This window comes from Anolis carolinensis, chromosome 5, assembly GCF_035594765.1.
Source record: "Anolis carolinensis isolate JA03-04 chromosome 5, rAnoCar3.1.pri, whole genome shotgun sequence".
NCBI classification, from domain to species: domain Eukaryota; kingdom Metazoa; phylum Chordata; class Lepidosauria; order Squamata; family Dactyloidae; genus Anolis; species Anolis carolinensis.
Window position 1 is genome coordinate 28,586,483 of NC_085845.1, and position 20,260 is coordinate 28,606,742.

At 43.0% G+C, this 20,260-nt stretch overlaps 1 protein-coding gene across 1 annotated transcript; it reads left to right on the top strand.

The window, feature by feature from the left end:
* The first annotated feature begins 2,103 nt into the window (after positions 1 to 2,103).
* ostc (oligosaccharyltransferase complex non-catalytic subunit) lies at positions 2,104 to 7,951 on the top strand. Its single transcript, XM_003221754.4, has 4 exons — positions 2,104 to 2,472; positions 3,432 to 3,525; positions 4,712 to 4,909; positions 6,954 to 7,951. The coding sequence occupies exons 1-4, from the start codon at positions 2,334 to 2,336 to the stop codon at positions 6,970 to 6,972; spliced, it is 450 nt and encodes a 149-aa protein (XP_003221802.1). The 5' UTR covers positions 2,104 to 2,333; the 3' UTR covers positions 6,973 to 7,951.
* The last annotated feature ends 12,309 nt before the right edge of the window (positions 7,952 to 20,260 follow it).

The window sequence follows — 20,260 nt, forward strand, 5'->3', positions numbered from 1 at the left end:
GTTATAGTGAGTGCCATGAACATGTAGCCCAAACCCTGCCAGTGTCCTCTACAAACACCATTCTGCCCCCCACCCAAGTGAAGGCTTTCATGCAGGGACAATTTCATCCTAGATGTTCTATTTTTCCTCCCAAATGGATATCCCAGGGTTCCTTAATTTGCATGACCCCCCCCCCCCCCACTGCCTCTGCTTTAACTCTTTCCTATGGCACACAGTTAAAAGAGGAATTGATCACCAACTGAACAAGAGGTTCAGGGAGAATTAATCATGATTTAAGGACTTATACTTGACCTACATCCAGAGAGCACTGTTAACCAACGATGTATCTGGACCAAACTTACCATGGAGAATGGGACTTGCAGTACCTTCACTGATACTGTGACCCCCACCAACAATGGGCTGGGACCAAACTTGCACAGAGAAGCCCCATGACTAACTGAACATGCTATAGGGGTTAGTGGAATGGACCTTGATTTTGGGAATTATAGTTCACTGCATCCAGAAATCACTGAACTCAGCAGTCGTCAGATCTGGACCAAGCTTGGCACACAGTCCTAACATGGCCAACTGTGCATACGGGCCTCGTTTGGGTGTGATTGACTTCTGATCTAGGAGTTATAGTTCACCCTTATCCAGAGAGCTCTACCCAGCAGATGACGGATCTAGACTAAACTTAGCACACAGACCCAACATGGCCAACTGCGAATACTGGCATGGTTTGAGGGTGATTGCCCTGGGAATCTTGGAATTGTAATTCACCCTTATCCAGGCGGCACTGAACCCAGCCAATGACGGATCTGGACCAAACTTCAGTGATATTACAGTACCTAACATTCCAAAATAAACAATGCCTTCTTCTAATAACCTGGGCATCACCAGGTTCCCAAACTAGTAATAAATATAATAAGAAATGACTTGACCTATAACACTAACATGATATATGTTCCTGGGTTATAAATGTCATTTCCTAATTGGTTAGATCATAAAAACATGGAAAAAGGTTTCTTAAATTGCAAAAACCTTGTTTTTGCAGGACATCCTACAGCACATTTTGCTATATTTCAGCCATGAAAGCCTTATGAACCAATCTGGACACAGCATATTATTTCAGAACACAGAAATGCTGGACCACTCTTAACAACTAGCATGTCAAAGACTACACAGAAAAGCCATTGAAATCCACAAGCATGTGGACAATTTCAACAGAAAGGAGGAAACCATGAAAACGAACAAATTCTGGCTATCAATATTTTAAAAAATCTAAAATCACGATAGTAAAAAATGAGCAATACTAAAAAAAACCCAGGAAATTCCAGACAGGAAACAATCAGGGCCAGCTAACACCTCCCAACAAAGGATTCTCCAGGCTTTGAAGCTGCAAGACTTTTCAATGCTAGTCAAGGTGGCCAATTGCAACATTCACACTTGCCTCCAACAGACAAGAGTTCTTTCACCCACCACAGAAATATAAACCCCACTTCCCTAGTTTCCAACAGACTTCACAACCTCTGGGGATACCTGCCATAGATGTGGGTGAAATATCAGGAGTGAATGCTTCTGGAACACGGCCATACAGCCCAGAAAATGCACAACAACCCATAGCGTAATTGTTCAAACATGATCAAGGCCTATAAGTTTCAGCAGGGTTTGCTTCAGAAGACGCAGAAAGTGCAGAATCCTGGAGTGCATCTACACTGGAGAACTAATGCGATTTGACCACACTTGAATTGCCATGGCTCAAAGCTATGGAATCATGGGAATTGGAAGTTTCACTGCCAAAGAGTGCAAATTTCAAATCCCGCTATTCCATAGCAGTGAGAATGTGCCAAACAACAGCATGAATTCTACAATGTAGATTCACGAACCTACAGAAAGTTCAGCAGTGTGATTGGAACCAAGCGTTTCTGCTCCTAATGTAGGCGTGGCTTATCTTGATGGGCGTGGCTTACATCTCAACTAGCCCCGCCCACTCGCTAAAGGCCCTAAAGCCACGTCGAGCCATCAAAAGGCCACGTCGTGCGTTCGTAGATCCTAGCAGATTTATAAACAATCGTGGGGCATTTTACCCAGAAACATGCGAGAGGAGGGAAAAAACGCCTAATTCTTATATAATTACACTAATGTAGTTTATTCTCCCGTTTTTTTCGCCGTCAGGTATTTTGCGCTTTATTTTCTTCTCGGCGAAGTTAGGTTTATAGAGCTTCCAGGACCTGGCTATTCCTTACCGCCTCCTTGGGACGGTGGCGGCGGCGGGTCAATCTGGTACGGAAGTGGTGGTGGGCGTGAGAGCTGAGGCTGCGGCCTGAAGGAAGAGCGGGGCTTTCGGAGTCGGCATGGAGGCGCTGTACCGGCTCCCGTTCGCGGTGTTAGAATGCCCCAACCTCAAGCTGAAGCGGCCCAGCTGGGTGCACATGCCCTCCGCCATGACGGTCTACGCGCTGGTGGTGGTCTCCTACTTCCTCATCACGGGAGGTACACCTGCCACACTTTAAGTCAGGCATGGGCAAACTTGGGCCCACCAGGTGTTTTGGACTTCAACTCCCACAATTCCACACAGCCGGTATCGTAGAGTTGGAAGAGAGCTCACAGGCCATCCAGTCCAACCCCCTGCCAAGAAGCAGGAAAATTGCATTCAAAGCACCCCCGACAGATGGCCATCCAGCCTCTGTTTAAAAGACGCCAAAGAAGTAGTCTCCACCACACCCTGGGGCAGAGAGTTCCACTGGTGAACAGCTCTCACAGTTAGGAAGTTCTTCCTAATGTTCAGGTGGAATCTCCTTTCCATTGTTCTGCAATCTAGTTTCCAGAGCAGCAGAAAACAAGCTTTCTCTCTCTTCCCTATGTCTTCCCCTCACATCTTTATACATGGCTATCATGTCTCTCTCAGCCTTCTCTTCTGCAGGCTAAAAATGCCTAGCTATTTAAGCCGCTCCTCGTAGGGCTTGTTCTCCAGACCAATAATCATTTTAGTCACCCTCCTCTGGACACATTCCAGCATGTCAACATCTTCCTTAAACTGCGCTACCCAGAATTGGACACAGTATTCCAGGTGTGGTCTGATCAAGGCAGAATTGTGGGAGCTGAAGTCCAAAACATCTGCAGGAGCATAGATGGAGAAACTCTGTTATAAATCTTCTTGAAAATGTAACTTACCAAACACGACTGTTTTCTCTTCTATTTATATTTGAATTTGACTCCAAAACTACTGAAAGGTCCTGAACACATTCTGCCAATTTTACAAAGAGGCACAGTAAACCTTCAGAGTCTTTCATCTTCCATTGCCATCCGAAATACACATCAATTTTACATTTTGTATTCAAGCCTGACAACATGTTACCAATCAGTTCAAATGAAGATTTTTCATAGAAAACTTTTAATAAAATTGTTTAAGACACATTATTTAAGTTCATTATACTTTTATTTATTTTTAGGAATTATTTATGATGTGATTGTAGAACCTCCCAGTGTTGGCTCCATGACAGATGAACATGGGCATCAGAGGCCAGTTGCATTCTTAGCTTACAGGTAAAGGTTTTATATTAATACAATTTCTCTGTGCTGTTTTTACCGTTAACCTCTCTTTGCATGTTGGCTGTGTGCCAAAATACCATGACCTAGATTCATTTTTGTTCTGCATGTAGAAAAATATGTAGAAACTCATGTGCCATCTTATTTCTGCTTTCTAAACACTCACAGAAGTTATTAGTCTACAAAATTTATATACTGCTGAGAGGTTAGTAGCAATGAAATACAAAGTATTAGCAAGCTAATTAAAAAAAATGCATGGCTTCTACCAAATTTTCATGTCCATCTCAGTTATATTGTTTATACTCGTAAGTTATCCTTACAGAAAACAAAGAAATTGCTAGGAATTGGAAGTAAAAGAAAAGGACACCTAACAATTCATTAGTAAAGTTAGCCAACAGACATAGGGCAAACAAGCAGTCATGCTGAAGGATCCAGAGATTGCTAGAGAGGTGTTCTCTTGGATAAAAATAATAGCTATTTATTTGTGGTATTTCTACTTTCATGAGAGTTCTGCCCCCCACCTCCAACCCAGCAAATGTGAAGGGCTGACTGTACAGGCTTATTGTGGACAGAGAGGAGTCTGTTCCTCTTTGGTTTGCCTTCTTAGTTTCTAGGTCATTGACCTGCTTGGAATTCATTCTCGCTAATGGGTATTAAACAGGTTGGTAGATGCTTAGTATACAAACCAGTCCCTTTCAACATCTAGAATAGAAATCTTAACTACATATGTATGGAACTACTGTCAAAAATGAAAACCAAAATGATTTTCACTATGATTCAGCCCATCTGTTGGTAGAAGAAGTCATATAATCATTGTGTTTTAGCAATGATTTAGCAAGGTGGTCATAATTGGAAATTGGAAATTCAAGGCTAGAGATCAGTGGTAGTTGATACATTTGAAATGGCTCTTCCTGAAAAGAAACCTCGTTTTTTAATAATAGCCAAATGCATAATCAAATGAAAACAGTCAGTCTGTTCAGTTCTTTCCTATTTCTGAGACATTTTCACCTTCTCTGAATAACATTATCTTCTTCCCTGCAGCAAGTATAGAAACTGGTAGTTTTATATCCTGCCTTTCGTATCTGAAATGGAATTTTCCCTGAAGTTACTAGTTGGTTAGTTGCTTTGTATTTCTCTATATCTCTTCTTTTTTCATTTCTAATATTATTCATTTTGTATGCAGAGTAAATGGACAGTATATAATGGAAGGGCTCGCTTCCAGCTTCCTCTTCACAATGGGAGGCCTTGGTTTCATTATTCTTGATCGTTCCAATGCACCAAATATACCAAAGCTGAATAGATTTCTGCTGCTCTTTATTGGCTTTGTCAGCGTTCTGCTGAGTTTCTTTATGGCAAGAGTGTTCATGCGGATGAAATTACCGTAAGTCAACTTTTTTCCCCTCTTATATTTTTAATTGTTCCTTCCAAACTTCATCAAAATCCAAAAGCATAACTAGGGCTATGGTGAAAAGGAAAATGATCTGGGCTGAAGTGTCACATGTGGTTTGTGAAGTTTTGTCCTGTTTTCAGGCCTGGCTTTGGTCATGTTGGTGAATGACCTGTGCAGGGAACTAGATAAGAGGAGTGTGTCCCTGTTGGTTCTGCTGGGCTTCTCAGTGCATTTTGATACCGTTGGCAGTGGTATTCTTCTGGGACACTTCTGGAATGGGATTTAGGAACACTGTTTTCCTTCTTGGAAGAGTGATCCTTAATTGTATTGCTTTTTAGGTCGTGAGCTGCTTTAGGGTCCAATTTAGGGAAAAGCCAGGTTTAAATAACAAGAATAACAACAATATGCTGTCTTTTCCATCTAATCCCAAGGAACCTGTTTCAATACCAAATCATTTTCTGTTATCGGTAGTAAACAAATTTAAATTTAATCCACGGAAGACAGTTGTTTATTGTCAGTCATAAGGCAGATCAGGGAATAGGGATTTCGTCTATGCTGGAAGAGGTTACATTATCCCTGAAATTTTAAATCCACATCTAGGATATATATTTGGCTTCATATCTAGATATGCACATGTCTGCAATGGCCATGAATGCATTTGTGCAATTAAAGCTTGGGTGCCAGCTGTGCTCATTCCTGGAAATGTCAGATTGGAAAACAATGACATGTGTTTTGGTTACATCTTGTTTGGATTATGTCACACTCTTGTATGAGGGACTGTTTCTGGAAGCTGTTCAGAAGTTTCAGCAGATAAAAAATGCACTGTCTGTTGGATGGATCTAGTTATAGGGAGCATCTCTCTCACACAAACACACCCTAATTGAAGCAGCTTCACTAGCTACTGGTCTATTTCTTGGCAGATTCAGCACACTAGTTATGATCTTTAAAGCTCTACAATGTTTGAGTGCAGACTATTTAGAAGACCATGTATTGTTATATGAGCTGACCCAAATTTTAAGATCTTTGGCACAGGGTTTTTACTCTGCCCCGCCTCCATTTCAGGAACAAGAGATGCAATGAGAGCCTTCTGAGAAGTGCTTCTTAACGTGTGGGTCCCCAGATGTTTTGGCCTTCAACTCCCAGAAATCCTAACAGCTGGTAAACTAGCTGGAATTTCTTGAAGTTGTAGGCCTAAACACCTGGGGACCCACAGGTTGAGAACCACTGCACTACAGCAGTGGTGTCGAACTTGTGGCCCTCCAGATGTTTTGGAATTCAGCTCCCAGAATTCTTGACCATTGGACAAGATGGCTAGGGATTCTGAGAGTTGGAGTCCCAAACACCCGGAAGGCCATAAATTTGAAACCTTTGCAATAGAGTTTCTGTTGGGGCTCTTCCTTTGTCTTTCTGTCACAGGCAAAGACCTTTTAATTTAGACAGATCTTTGGTGCTTACATTATGGGACAGGAGTGTGTTTTGGATGTGGTGTGCTGTACTTACATCTTTTCATTAACTTTTAAATATTTTTAAACTTTCAATTTCCAATTTGTGTTTTTTAAAAAATTGCTTGTTTAACTATTTTTGAACTTTTATATATAAGATTTTAACTGGATTTCATTTTAAATATCTGTAAGTCATTTCAGTCCCTTACCTCCCACCTTGGGAAAGAGGTAGTAGATGTTTGTGAGCATGTGTTTACAAAATAAGTAAAATTAAAGGCCATGGTTATTAACAATACAGTTTGCATCATAGACATTTTTCAATAGACAGGAAGCTCTCTATTCTTGGTGTTAGAAAGTGATGTCCATGGATTTTCATAGCTATTAGTAGAATATAATAAAACTTTGAGTCACAGTAAACCCGAAACACCAAAGAGAAAAAAATGAACAAAACATGTGATCCACAGGTAATTTTCCTGCTATTTCCTGCAAAAAAGTACTTGTTTTGAAGGGCTTTTTCTTTTCCTTTAGGATCATTCCGATATAGTATTGCTTTCATTTTATACACATATAACTCTAAATGTTTTATATTCTAGGGGCTACTTAATGGGTTAGTGCCTTTTTGTGACTGCTATGAAGCACAGATTGGATTTGCTTTTAGCTGTGAAGAAGATTGGATAATAAAACCTCCACAGCCCAAATGCCTCTCCAAAGAGACAACGAAAAAAGAGGGACTAAGGAAGAGACTGTTTTCTCATTTCTTCTACTATAAATACCAATATTTGTTACATGCAATTAGTTTATTAATAAATTTGTGTCTATTTTTCTCAACTGTGAAAAAGAAAACAATGTATTCTAAAGTGACACTGATGTAAATGGAATTACATTACAAAGTAAAAACATTGTCCTTCATCTATTCCCTCAATTCATGACTAAAAGTAATAATTTTGTGCATCCTTTTTACACCATGACTTGTTTCGTCTCCTCGTGAGAGAATAAATTGTGTAAATTGAAAGGAGAGAATAGTAATAGTTTTTTTAACATGTCTCTATATATTCGAAATAAGAGTTTGTCAAGGCTGAACACCATGACCAGAAGCAAAAAAAAACAAAAAAAAACCAAAACCTTAAGGATAATGGGTGGCTTTGTGTCCCATCAATCCAACCTGATTGTGCTAATCCCATTTTTAGAACATGGAAGAGTAGCTAGAATTGGAATGTTGCAGAAAATATTTTGATTTGGGTTTACATCTCCACTCCTAACCCGCCCAAATAGATGGTCCATGCTTTGTCATGTGGTACAAAGAATGAAAAAGAGCATAGCTCATCTCAGTTTAGATGATGGGTGACTGGAAAGTGTGGGTCTGACATGTTTTTGCAGATGGATTGGGTTCTCTGTACTAGGGCATGTGTGTTCAAATATAAACATGTCTTGGCAACCTTATTTTTGATCTTCATGCTGGTAGATGCACACAAAAAAGCCACATGTAATACATTAAGAGATTGATAGACACATGCAAAATTTTGTGAAAGTAGTTCTTCCTTTTCCAAAAATATATTAAAAATATGACACATTAAACATCTTTTCTAATAAATTGCCATGAGTGTTTTCTTTACTGTATCTTTGTTACTGTCGTACAGTTGTGGAAGGAAGAGTAATGTTATGGTTGAGCCTTCGGGCTCCGGTAATAGAAGAAGGGGTCATAAGACTCCTCGAGAGTCAGACTCTTTCGAGGAGCGTGAAAGGAAACGGCTCCGGGATTTGTTTACAGACCCGACAGATGAGGAGTCATTTGAGGGTTTTTCTCAGGGTTTGGAGGAAGAGATGGCCAGCTCGAAGGAGGACGACATGGAATGGACTCGTGTGAGGGAGGATTTGGGTGTTGGGGAAACAGGCAATGAAAGCATGGGAGGTGATTGGCGGGTTGCAGGATCAGACCCATGGACTGGCTGGAGGGATGGGGCGGGATCCACAGCTGGGGATGCTGTGGGGCGTAGTCAAAGGTGCTTAAGCTCTGATGAGGATGATGATGTTGGGGCGCCTGGAATTGGGATGGCAGCTGACAGCGATGATGAGCTTGAACTGGGATAAAATGGGGTTTGGGACCAATGTCTAATTGCGTTGGGCAAGGTGATCTGGACGGATGCTTGGGCTTTTGTTTGGGAACTTCCTGAAGACGGGTGTGATTCGTTACTGGATACGTAAGTTTACCAAGGACACTGGGCATAGACGGAGGGAGGAACTGTGTGGGGTTTTTCTCTGTGCAACTTGTGTTTAATCTCGATAGCTTGACCTCCGTCGTCTTTTTGACGGGCAATACCTACTCGCACTGAATTGACGCTGGACTGACTGACTTCGATTCCGGATTATCCCTTCTGCTGGCTATCGGTGAGACCTTTGGATTTCTTGAAGACTTCGCTTGGCTGTAGACCTCTGGACCGGATTGGGACCCTGCTGACTGCCGTTACCCTGACTGCTGTGCCTGGACCTGGATATCGTTGGCTGCTGAACCCTAAACTGAATCCTGACTACGACCACTCTTTCGCTCGCTGCAGGAAGGAATAAACAAGCCTGGTTTATTCCCCTGCTGTTTCTGAGTAGCAGAGAGGAATCTGCCACCAGTCTGTTGTTTACATTTTGTCTCCTGCTGTTTCCCTTTTGTTTGCATTGTTTGCCAGGCTGAAGTAAGCACTTTTATTTAATCCGGATTATACTTCTGTTTAACCCGGTTTATCCCTTTGAACCGTTTAAACTCAAACTGAGCTGTTTTTTGTTACTTATCACACTGAAGTCAAGTGTTTGCCCTGTTCTTTGTTTCCTACGGGCGTTTTTAGTTCTGTAACCTCAATAAACTGAGTTTTGTTTTACTTGCTGGCGTTCTGTCTCTGACAAGTAATGTATTCAGGGCATAAGTACCTTTTGCTAAAACCATATGCTTCTTTTAGATGTAGCAATCCATTTTTCTCACCTTGTCTTTGCCAACTCTGCTTGTCTGCCTTTGTCTTTCTGTTTGTTTTAGGTTCACTTAATGGTCACATTGGGCTGAGTTGAGACTTGAGACCTCAATTGAAATCCCTGGGACAAATTGTTCATGACTAATAAAAGTCCTGCCACTTTCTGTCTGTTCTAAGCATGACTAATTGGCTTTAACTTAATGGTCTTTTTTCTTGGATACATAAACTCCCCTTTGGGTAAAATGAGATAGGCAGAAGGCTTTTGGAACGTCTATTTTCATTTCTATGTAGTTCTATGTATCAAGTAGAATTGTAGCAGTCAGAAATAGCATGTCAAGGACAGAACGCCACAAGATCAAAGATAACAGAGTTTATTGGATTTACAGAACTCAAAATGCCCGTAAAAGACAAGGGCAAGGCAACTTTAGCCTTTAAAAACAAAAAGGGGCAAGAAAAACGTTCAAAAGATAAACCGGATTAAACCGGAGTTTAATCCGGGTAAAATCAAAACAGCTTGCTTCAGCCTGGGGATAAACAAACAGAAGCTGGGAAACAAAGAGTTCAAAAGAATGCAACTAATTGGCAGCAGATGCCTCTCTGCTGCCAGCACTATGTTTTGAGTAACTAGGAGTCACTCCTTCACACAGCAAGGCAAATTTCCAATACAAACTCAGCAGCCAAGGATTGAAGCAGTAGCGTAGTCCCAATTCGTTCCGAAGGTCGAGAGGCAGAATCAGACGTTTGCAGTTTTCCAAGTCCAATAGGAGAAAGCGAGCCCGTAGTCAGGTTTCAGTCCGTAAATCCAGAGTAGCAGATGGCGTCCGTCAAGAAGACGACGGAAGGTCAAAGCTATTGAGATTAAGCAGAGGTTTTGCACAAACAAAAGCCCACACAATTCCTCCCGCCGTCTGAACCCAAATTCCAAAACAACTTACGTATCAGCACACGAAAACACACCAGTCTTCAGGAAAGCGTCCCACACAGATCCCAAGCGTTCGTCCAGATTACCTTGCCCAACGCAATTTGCAATTGCTCCCAAGCCTCATTTTATGCCAGTTACAAATCCTCATCACTATCAGCTGCCCTCCTTAACCCGGGCGTTTCCTCATCACTTTCCTCATCAGAGCTGAAACACCTCTGACTACGCCCCACAGCATCCCCAGCTGTGGATCCCGTCCCATCCCTCCAGCTTGTCCATGGGTCTAATCCTGAAGGTCCCCATTCATCTTCCATCCCATTATTGCCAGTGGCACCCAACTCCTCCCTTACCCGAGTCCAATCCATCTCATCCTCTTCCGAGCTAACCAGCTCTTCCTCCATTCTCTCCGTGAACCCCTTAAAAGATTCTTCGTCAGATGGTTCTGCAAAGATATCTCGCAGCCTCTTTCTTTCTCGCTCCTCGAGAGTATCTGACTCTCGAGGAGTCTTACGTCCACGTCTGCCAGAAGCAGAGCCATGAGGCTCAATCATAACACTATCCCCTCTCACAAAGGCCTCCTCCCCCGAAGGCGGAGAGGTGGCAGTGATATCCTCCGCTATAGCATTACGACGACTGGAGGTATCCAATTTCAACAGCGAACGATGGAACACTGGATGGACCTTTAAACTAGACGGTAAACGCAAACGAAACGCAACGGAAGAGATCTTTTTAACTATAGGAAAGGGACCCAAATACCGAGGCGCAAACTTTCCCCCAGCCTGTTTAATATGCTTGGAAGACAACCACACCAAATCCCCTTCTTCCAACTCCTCCCCTGCCTGCCTGCGGCGATCGGCCTGAGTCTTTTGCGTTGCCTTAGCTTCCAACAGCAAGCGACGGGCAACATCATGCAACGCAGCCATTTCCGAGGAGCGGTACACAGGGTCAGAAGAGACCACATTGGTCGACGGCGCCACACCTCCCCTTGGGTGAAAACCATAAGTCAGTTCAAATGGCGTATGCTGACTAGACGTGTGCACCGCATTGTTGTAAGCAAACTCCGCCACCGGTAGCCACTTCACCCAAGCAGTGGGTTGATCTAAACAAAAACAACGTAAATATTGCTCTAAGAGCCCATTAACCCGTTCCGACTGACCATCCGTTTGCGGATGAAACGCTGAAGAGACGTTTAACTTAGTACCTAAGCACTCATGGAAGTGTTTCCAAAAGCGTGACACAAATTGTGGAGCCCTATCCGAAATAATCACCTCAGGAGCTCCGTGCAAACGGTAGATATGCTTAGTAAACAATAAGGCCAACGTAGGGGCCGCCGGAATGGTCGAACAAGGAATAAAATGAGCCAGCTTGCTAAATAAATCCACCACCACCCAAATACAAGTATAACCCCCAGACTTAGGCAAATCTGAAATGAAATCCATGGAAATGATTTGCCATGGCCTCTCAGGAACAGGTAGAGACGACAACAACCCTCTAGGGCGCCCCACAGGCGTCTTACTCTGCTGGCAAACAGCGCAGCTGTCACAAAAGCGCAGAATGTCTTGCCGCATCTTTGGCCACCAGTAGCTCCTAGTAATGAGCTGCACGGTCTTGAATCTGCCAAAGTGCCCAGCCATGGGTTCATCATGGTGGGCTCTAATTACCTCTAACCTGAGGGCCCCCACTGGTACATAGACCTGCCCCCTGCGTACCAATACTCCGTCTTGGTCTTGTAGGTGAGGCAGTATTGTACGGTTACCTGCTGACAACAGCATGAGTTGTTCCTGAGTCCACACATCTTCTCTTTGAGACTCAATGATCTGGTCATGTAACCCGGGCTCATTATCTACAACACATAGAGAGGCAGTAGGCAAGATGGTTTGACATACTACCTGCTCATTGGTCTTAAACTCCGGCTTGCGGGACAAGGCATCGGCCCGCAAGTTTGCCTTCCCTTCCACAAATTGCACCTTGAAGTTAAACCTGGAGAAAAACAAAGCCCATCGGATTTGACGCTGGTTTAACTTTTTAGCTGTTTGCAAGTGCTCCAAATTCTTATGATCAGACCTGACCACGATTTGGTGTCGCGCCCCTTCTAGCCAGTGCCGCCACACCTCAAACGCCACCTTAATCGCCAACAACTCCTTCTCCCATATGGTATAGTTCTGCTCAAATGGTGTTAGTTGCCGCGAATAAAATCCACAGGGACGCAAGGTCCCTGAAGAATCTTTCTGAGACAATACAGCCCCCAACGCGTAGCTAGAAGCGTCCGCTTCTACCACGAACGGTTTGTCTACATCAGGGTGTGTTAGTATGTTGTCTGATTGAAAGCTAGATTTTAGTTGCAAAAACGCGTCGTGAGCTTCCCGCCCCCACACAAATGGCTGTTTCTTACGCAGGAGCTGCGTCAAAGGCACCGTGAGCTTGGCAAAATTCGGGATAAACTCCCGGTAGTAATTAGCGAACCCTAAGAACCTTTGCACATCCTTCTTGGTCTTGAGCTCCTGCCATGAGTTGACTGCGTCAACCTTATGTGGGTCCATTTTAAGTTCCCTACCTGACACTACATGACCTAGGAACTCCACTTCAGGCACATGAAAAACGCACTTGGAAGCCTTGGCGAAGAGCCCACTAGCCCGCAGGCGGTGCAGAACCTGCTTGACATGCTGACGATGTTCTTTCTCGTCCTTAGAAAAAATCAAGATATCATCCAAATAAACTACCACAAATTGATCAATTAGGTCCCTAAACACATCGTTTATGAACCTCTGGAAGACCGCGGGCGCATTGCAAAGTCCGAAAGGCATGACTCGGAACTCGTGGCATCCGAAACACGTGTTAAATGCCGTCTTCCATTCATCACCTTCCCGTATTCTGATTAAGTTATACGCCCCCCGCAGGTCAAGTTTGGTAAAGACCTTAGCCCCTTGCACCCTTGATAGCAGTTCCGAGATTAAAGGTAGCGGGTACCTATCCCGAATGGTGTATTTGTTAAGGATACGATAGTCGCAAACCAACCTAAGATCCCCAGTCTTCTTGGCCACAAAGAATACCGGCGCCGCAGTTGGAGAGCTAGATGGGCGAATAAACCCCTTGGCTAAATTCTCATCTAGGAACTCTCGTAAAGCTTGCCTTTCCGGTACAGTCAAGGCGTACAGCCTTCCCGCTGGCAATCTTGCACCTTCCGCTAGTTTAATGGCGCAATCATACGGCCTATGCGGCGGTAACTTGTCCGCTTCCTTTTTACAGAATACATCAGCGAACTCCCCATACTCATCAGGCACTCCCTCCATATCAGGCTGAGTAGTATTCAGAGTACAACAACCCTGCCTCTTTAAGGTCAGCTTACGTGCCACCCAATCCACTTGTGGATTTACTACGGCTAGCCAATCCATCCCTAAGATCACATCGTATCTGGGCAAGCTCGTAATATCCCACACAAACGTTCCCGTTACTCCCTGCACTTCCCACATTACTGCTGAGGTCTCATGGTTAACCACCCCAGTCTCCAATAGTCTCCCATCCGCACCTTCCACCCACACGTCGCATGCCTTGCGCACTATAGGAATGCCATGCTTCCTAGCAAACTCAATATCTACGTAAGAGACCGTAGCCCCTGAGTCCAGCAGTGCCAAAGTAGAAACAAGTTCCTTTCCCCCAACAGATAACGTAATGGGTATGAAAACATGCTTCTTCCCCTCAGCTGACTGCTTTAGAAGCCCTAATGCGTTGGACTCACGTCGCACTAGGGCTGGCCTTTTCCCGACAGCTGGGAAGGTTTCACATTACAGTTTTTGGCAAAATGCCCAGCATTCCCACAGTACAAACACAACCCCAGCTGCCTCCTACGGTTCTTTTCTTCAGTAGACAGCTTTTTAAAGACCCCAAGCTCCATAGGCTCTTCCCCCATCACCACAGGTGCCTTGGTTACATGCATAGGTGGCGCACACATTGCTTTTGAGTGCTTACGGGACTCGAACCTGGCGTCCAAACGCAGCACTTTAGCTACTAAGGCATCCCAATTTTCGGCCGGCTCCAAGCGTGCCAATTCGTCCTGGAGGTAATCACTTAAACCAGCAGTAAACAAAAGCATGAATGCATTTCCCCCCCAATCCAGCTGGTGACGGTACAAATTAAACTTATTTAAGTAATCCAAAACAGTCCCCTTTCCCTGTTTCAACCGATACAGAGCCCACCCAGCATTCTCCGTACGGAGGGGATCCCCAAAAGTGTCAGTTAGAAGCTTCTTGAAATTATTCAAATTGTCTTTGACTGGGTCATTTCCCAAAATCAAATTGGTGGCCCATTGTCCTGCAGGACCAGTCAACAAACTCAAAATAAATGCCAACTTGCTAGTGTCCGTAGGGTAAGCATGAGCACTAAGCTGAGAAAAATAAAGCTCAACTTGTGCCAAAAAAGTTGGCAGTTTGCACCTGGATCCGTCAAAGCGTTCTGGGGTCAAAACATGTCCTTTAACAGCATGGGCTGCTTGACTGACGTTAAAGGCCGCCTGTAATTGGTCAAACTTAGCCTTTAACTCATCCATCGTCTTCCTGACGAGATTTATTACTGCAGTAAACTTTTTTATGGGCGTTGGGCAATCTGTCAAGGACAGAACGCCACAAGATCAAAGATAACAGAGTTTATTGGATTTACAGAACTCAAAATGCCCGTAAAAGACAAGGGCAAGGCAACTTTAGCCTTTAAAAACAAAAAGGGGCAAGAAAAACGTTCAAAAGATAAACCGATTAAACCGGAGTTTAATCCGGGTAAAATCAAAACAGCTTGCTTCAGCCTGGGGATAAACAAACAGAAGCTGGGAAACAAAGAGTTCAAAAGAATGCAACTAATTGGCAGCAGATGCCTCTCTGCTGCCAGCACTATGTTTTGAGTAACTAGGAGTCACTCCTTCACACAGCAAGGCAAATTTCCAATACAAACTCAGCAGCCAAGGATTGAAGCAGTAGCGTAGTCCCAATTCGTTCCGAAGGTCGAGAGGCAGAATCAGACGTTTGCAGTTTTCCAAGTCCAATAGGAGAAAGCGAGCCCGTAGTCAGGTTTCAGTCCGTAAATCCAGAGTAGCAGATGGCGTCCGTCAAAAAGACGACGGAAGGTCAAAGCTATTGAGATTAAGCAGAGGTTTTGCACAAACAAAAGCCCACACAATTCCTCCCGCCGTCTGAACCCAAATTCCAAAACAACTTACGTATCAGCACACGAAAACACACCAGTCTTCAGGAAAGCGTCCCACACAGATCCCAAGCGTTCGTCCAGATTACCTTGCCCAACGCAATTTGCAATTGCTCCCAAGCCTCATTTTATGCCAGTTACAAATCCTCATCACTATCAGCTGCCCTCCTTAACCCGGGCGTTTCCTCATCACTTTCCTCATCAGAGCTGAAACACCTCTGACTACGCCCCACAGCATCCCCAGCTGTGGATCCCGTCCCATCCCTCCAGCTTGTCCATGGGTCTAATCCTGAAGGTCCCCATTCATCTTCCATCCCATTATTGCCAGTGGCACCCAACTCCTCCCTTACCCGAGTCCAATCCATCTCATCCTCTTCCGAGCTAACCAGCTCTTCCTCCATTCTCTCCGTGAACCCCTTAAAAGATTCTTCGTCAGATGGTTCTGCAAAGATATCTCGCAGCCTCTTTCTTTCTCGCTCCTCGAGAGTATCTGACTCTCGAGGAGTCTTACGTCCACGTCTGCCAGAAGCAGAGCCATGAGGCTCAATCATAACATAGCAAGACAAAATTAATGTAAAAATTGGGAAAAAGAAACAAAAATCATAATGGGGTGGCTAAACAGCAATAGTTAATACCTCCCAAATCTGCAGAAGAGTGTCAATCACTGAAAAGGCCCTGTTTTGATACAGGCCTGTTTCACCTCAGAAGCAGCACCCAAATAACAATTTCTGAAGTTATTTTAAAGGTTAAGATATTTATAAGATTTTGTCCCTATCCGGTCACATAAAATGTCAAGAGAACTCATAATAGGATTTAAGATCTGAATAAAAACAGGAAAAGGTTGATCATTTTAAAAGGCAAAGGATCTTGGACACGGAAATAACTTTAAAAAGCAACTATGTTGGCTATGTGGGAGAAGGAATTTCAGAGTCTGGTTCCTTTTATGGTATTGCAGCCTTCTGTGATTGAGGGTCCTTAAATCGCAGAGCATCTGTGGTATCGCAAAAGTAATATCTGAAGTCAGTTCATCTTGCCAGTTCATCTGGGACAAGTCTTCTAGGTACCTACGGCATGTGTAGTTCATCTATGAGAATTTTAAATCAATATGTTGAATGAATTGTCGAAGGCTTTCATGGCCAGAATCACTTGATTGCTGTGAATTTTTTTGGTCTGTATGGCCATGTTCCCGAAGCATTCTCCTGACGTTTCGCCCACATCTATGGCAGACATCAGAGGTTGTGAGGTCTGTTGAAAACTAGGCAAATGGAGTTTATAAATCTGTGGAAAATCCAAATTGGGAGAAAGAACTCTTGTCTGTTTGAGGCAAGTGTGAATGTTGCAATTGATCACCATGATTAGCATTTAATGGCCTTGCAGATTTAAAGCCTGGCTGCTTCTTGCCTGAGGGAATCCTTTGTTGGGAGGTGTTAGCTGGCCCTGATTGTTTCTTGTCTGGAATTCCTCTGTTTTCTAAATGTTCTTTATTTACTGTCCTGAATTTAAAGTTTTTTTTAAATACAGGCAGCCAGATTTCGTTCATTTTCATGGTTTTCTCCTTTCTGTTGAAATTGTCCGCATTCTTGTGGATTTCACTGGCTTCTCTGTGTGGTCTGACATGGTGGTTGTTAGAGTGGTCCAGCATTTCTGTGTTCTCAAATCGTATGCTGTGTCCAAGCTGGTTCATCAAGTGCTCTGCTATGGCTGACTTTTCTGGTTGAGTTAGTCTGCATTGCCTTTCATGTTCCCTGATTCGTGTTTGGGTAATGCTGCATTTGGTGGTTCCTGTGAAGACTTTTCCACATCTGCATGGTATACAGTAGAATCCTGCAGAGGTGAGATGATCCCTCTTGTCCTTTGCTGAATGTAGCATTTGTTGGATTTTCTTAGTGGGTCTATGAGCAAAAGTGTTCTTGCCATACATCAGGGGAACCACTGACCACTCTTTTTTCATTGCTTGTTAGTTGCAGTTATCAAATTTTGCTCAGGCAGTTTTGTCCATATGAAAGAGGTGGCTACCACTATCAGAAAGAAAGTTGGCTGGTACAGACATTAGCACAGAATGCATAGGTGCACTGGATGAGTAGATGTGAACTGACAAAGGAAGAAGTTAATTTCCCCTGTAACAACAATTTACTGTAGCCAACAATGATCTGTTTGTGTAATCACAATGATGGCTCACATAACTTGGTTTTAAAAAAAGTAATATTCTAAGTTCTAGTTCCAAACAGCAGCACAAGGTGCGCACTTGGACTGACAGAGTAGATATGAACTGTAGAAATTATTACATAGTTTTGCCAGAAGATGGCACTGCTTCCACAAATTTGGTTTACACAAGTGGAGTATAGAGTTTGTTCTGTGACTTAAGATACTTACAGTGACCTTAAAGTGAACCCATCATGAGGTTTTCTTGGCAGGATCTGTGCAGAGGATATTTGTCCTTGTTTTTGTCTGAGGCTGAGAGAAGGTGTCTTGCCCAAGTGGGTTTCCATGGCCAAACACCTTCATAGTCCAATGCTCAAACCACTACACCACATGGATTCTCGGGTATTTAAAAGTTAATAAGATTTATTTGTGCCATAGCCAGATAAAACGAATAAAGCATAAGCAAGTCAACAATTATCACTACTCTTTATGCAACTTACCAGAGATATTCTATGTAAACCAACAGTGACAAGGATATGAAGGAATAAACACAGAGGAATTGGTCATTGAGGTCCAAACTATACATTTGAATAATTATTTGCTAATGAGCAATCCAATGTTTAAAATGCAGTACTGAATGTTATTGTCAGTGATCACATGAGCAAGAGAAAATATGCACTTGATAGTTTTATTTTTCCTTCCTTGTTTTGTTGTGGGGGGGGGGGGAGGCATATTAACTCTTAACACTCTCCAAAATTCAAAGACTTAGTTGTGTTAGTCTGGGACCTTGAAGCATCTTTGAGACTAACAGAGCACTTCCAGACAAGTATTAAAATGCAGATGAAGCTGCCTCGAGATTGGGGTGTCTACAAAATGTACTCTCCCAATGTACGCTGAAACACGCACCCAGCATGAAATGGCACATTTAAAAAATCACCAGGAATTGCAAAATAAACCAGCCGAATATGAACAAAGTAAATATAGGGATATCCAAGTGTGAGCTATGTTTAATGATTTGCTATCTATCGTTCTGGAAGAAAAATTTAATGGGGAGGAGGAGAGAATTCTTACTTGGATGGCAGTATCCCCATTTTATGCCGTCCTGTGGCCATGCATTTACATTTCTGACTTTTTCCATGCACTTATCAGTGTTTTTCCTCCTTTGCCCTTTGCCTGAAAAATACTGATATGCTGTTGCTAACTGGAATGCTTGCCCTCTTTTAACATGCACACACACACACACACACACACACACACACACCCCACCCGCCTTTATTTCAGGCAAATTGCTAGTCAGTCACATCCACATTGTTTTGGTTTGGAGCTCTTTCCTGCCTAGAAACCAAAAAGGACACACACACCCTCTGCTGGCACCCACTGCACCCCCGTGATGATGATGCCATATGTTTGTTCCTTGTCCTGAACTAACCTTGTGCTCTCTTGGGGCTTTGCACCGAGCTCTCTCCCCCTTTTATTATGAGAAGGGGCCCTGCTTTTTTGCTCTGTGTTGTTGATCAAATGAGTAATTATTACCATAGAATATAAACAGAAAAATCCATGTCAGATCATGTTAATATATGCATATTTTTAAAAAGAAAAATACTCATCCTGTATGATGCAGGAATTAGTTTTTCTTAGTCTTAAAGGAAGGATCAAACAGATTCAAGAGGTGGTAACAAAATGTTCCTGCTCCTTCTTCCAACAAGCTGAAGCTTTGTCTTAGAGGAGGACCTCTCAATGTTGAAAGAACTGCTGAGGGTTGTATTCCTCACATTTGTTACACAGAACATGACAAAAAGATTTTACAAAGACTTTAGTGCCCACTAAGAAACCATTTCAGTATCAATCAGTCAAATCCAGCATATGACATAGAGTAGATACTCTGGAGGGTGAAATTTGTTTTTAGATCCAGGGGTTTTCACATTATATAATTATAGCACTATAATTTCACTTTATATGCCACGAGTGCCTCCTATAGAATCCAGGGATTTGTAGTTTGGAAAGCCACTAGAGCAACGTTTCTCAACCTGAGGACCAAGACCTCCAAAGTTTGTTATATTAGGTATTTCTGCCAAGTTTGGTCCAAATCCATCAGTTGGGTGCACATTGCTTTGTTGAAGTGGGTGAACAATAACTCCCAACCTCTGAGGTCAGTCCCCTTGAAACCCCACCAGTATTTAAAGTTTGCGATGTTTACAAGTTTCATCACCAGTTTGGTACAGAGTGCTCTCTGAATGTTGGTGAACTACACCTTCTAGAATGTCAAGATCTATTTTTCCCAAACACAACTGGTGTTCACATTTGGGCATATTGAGTATTAGTGCCAAGTATGGTCCAGATCCATCATTCTTTGAATCCACAGTGCTCTCTAGATGTAAGTGAGTCCAAAACTCAAGGGCAATGCCCACTAAACCGTTCCAGTGTTTTCTGTTGGTCATGGGAATTTTGTGTACCAAGTTTGGTTCAATTCCATTGTTTATGGAGTTCAGAATGCTCTTTGATTGTAGGTGAGCTATAGATCCCAGCAACTACAACTCTCAAATGACAAAATCAATCCCCCCCCACCAGTATTCATATGTGGGCATATTGGGCATTTGTGCCAAATTTAGTCCAGTGAATGAAAATACATCCTGCATATCAAATATTTACATTACGATTCAGAACAGTAGCAAAATGACAGTTATGATGTAGCAATGAAAAT